Source organism: Oryzias melastigma, linkage group LG3 (genome assembly GCF_002922805.2).
Source record: "Oryzias melastigma strain HK-1 linkage group LG3, ASM292280v2, whole genome shotgun sequence".
Classification (NCBI taxonomy): domain Eukaryota; kingdom Metazoa; phylum Chordata; class Actinopteri; order Beloniformes; family Adrianichthyidae; genus Oryzias; species Oryzias melastigma.
In genome coordinates this window covers 3,747,651-3,749,029 of record NC_050514.1, presented here as the reverse complement: position 1 = coordinate 3,749,029, position 1,379 = coordinate 3,747,651, and the positions used below count along the sequence as shown (strand labels likewise).

Genomic DNA, 1,379 nt, shown 5'->3' with positions numbered 1-1,379 from the left:
TCTAGTTATTTTTCTTTTTTAATTGTTGTGATCTTTAATATGTTTTTGTGTCGAATGATTTGTTGATGTGATTTGAACTTAAAGGCCACCGTAACTTCAGGACCTCCAGGGATTGAACACCAACAGGTCATGATATTGATGAAATCAGAGGATAACATTTTTATGTTAACAACAAATGTTTATTTTGACGTGAAGCATGTCAACAAAAATAGCAACAAAGCAAAGCTTCTCTGAGTGGTTTAAAGATGAGTGGCACTTTTAGGATGGACTCAAACACACAGGTTTGTAGGTGCAGGAACGCTAGTGGAGCAGGAAACGTGCAGACATGCAGCACCCACGTTTGTTACAAGAAAACAGTGCAGGGGACATCCCATAATAACAACAAAACACAAACACAGTCATCATTTGGTCCTCATACCTGAACTTCAACAATAAAGTAAAAAATTGGTCATCTTCTTTCTTCTTCAGTTTGTTTCAGCTCCCCATGAATTATGAAAGAAGCCAAAGTGACTTTTCACCTGAAGACTCTTCAGAAGTCAGACAAATATTCTAAAGGCACTGAGGCTGAACTTCCTGTCATTTTCTTCACACTTCAAACTCACTCACAGATAATTACACCACAGCTCTTAGCTTTAACCTGGACAGCCATCACAAAAAGCCTCCTCTGATTTGGTTCTGTGTGCGAGCTCCTCCTGCCCTGAACCGGCGCCGACGGGCAGCGAAGGACTGTTCAGTTCATCCAGGCGTACTCGAACAGGCCACTCCTCCTCCACAGGTCACAGCGGGCCTGCGAGTAGTTCTGGACCAGGTCCAGGCTGGAAGACAGCAGGGCGGTGGATTCTGGGTAATCTGACCAGTCCGGCGCCATCCTCCCTGTAAGAGCAAGAAACCCAGAGTCAGGAGGCCGAGACCGGCTGAGAGAAAAAAATATCAGAGAAGATTCCAGATCTTTTCATTCAGACTCTGTCTGTGTTTGATTTCATTCTCACGCTATGTTCAACCATTTGAAAACGGATCCCAGAGGAGAGATGACTCATTTTAGCCTGCGCTCCCCCAGGATCATATGACACCAAGACTTTCATATATCGGGATAGAGCGGAGAAAGAAAAGTCTAGAGCAGGAGTGTCAAACTTAATCGCTCAAGGGGCCAAAATCCAAAACACACCTTAAGTCGCGGGATGAACAGGATAAACATTTATTCAACACTCTAAAACTACGTTTTTAAAACTTTAAAACAGTAACTTTTAAACATAATTATGTACTAGATATATAGCATTACCTGTGATAATGCTAATGATAGGCTTAGATGGAGGAAACTGATTCGCTGTGGCGACCCCTGAAGGGAAAAGCTGAAAGGAAAAGAAGACCTGTGATAATGC

At 42.8% G+C, this 1,379-nt stretch overlaps 1 protein-coding gene across 2 annotated transcripts in view; it reads right to left on the bottom strand.

The window, feature by feature from the left end:
- Positions 1-157: 157 nt before the first annotated feature.
- Positions 158-1,379, bottom strand: part of si:ch211-71n6.4 (para-nitrobenzyl esterase) — a 25,761-nt gene continuing 24,539 nt past the window's right edge. For both annotated transcript variants that reach the window (XM_024262992.2, XM_024262993.2), the window contains one exon: positions 158-873. In XM_024262992.2, the coding sequence (XP_024118760.1) occupies positions 731-873 (143 nt within the window). In that variant the 3' untranslated portion in view covers positions 158-730. The remainder of the gene's footprint in view (positions 874-1,379) is intronic.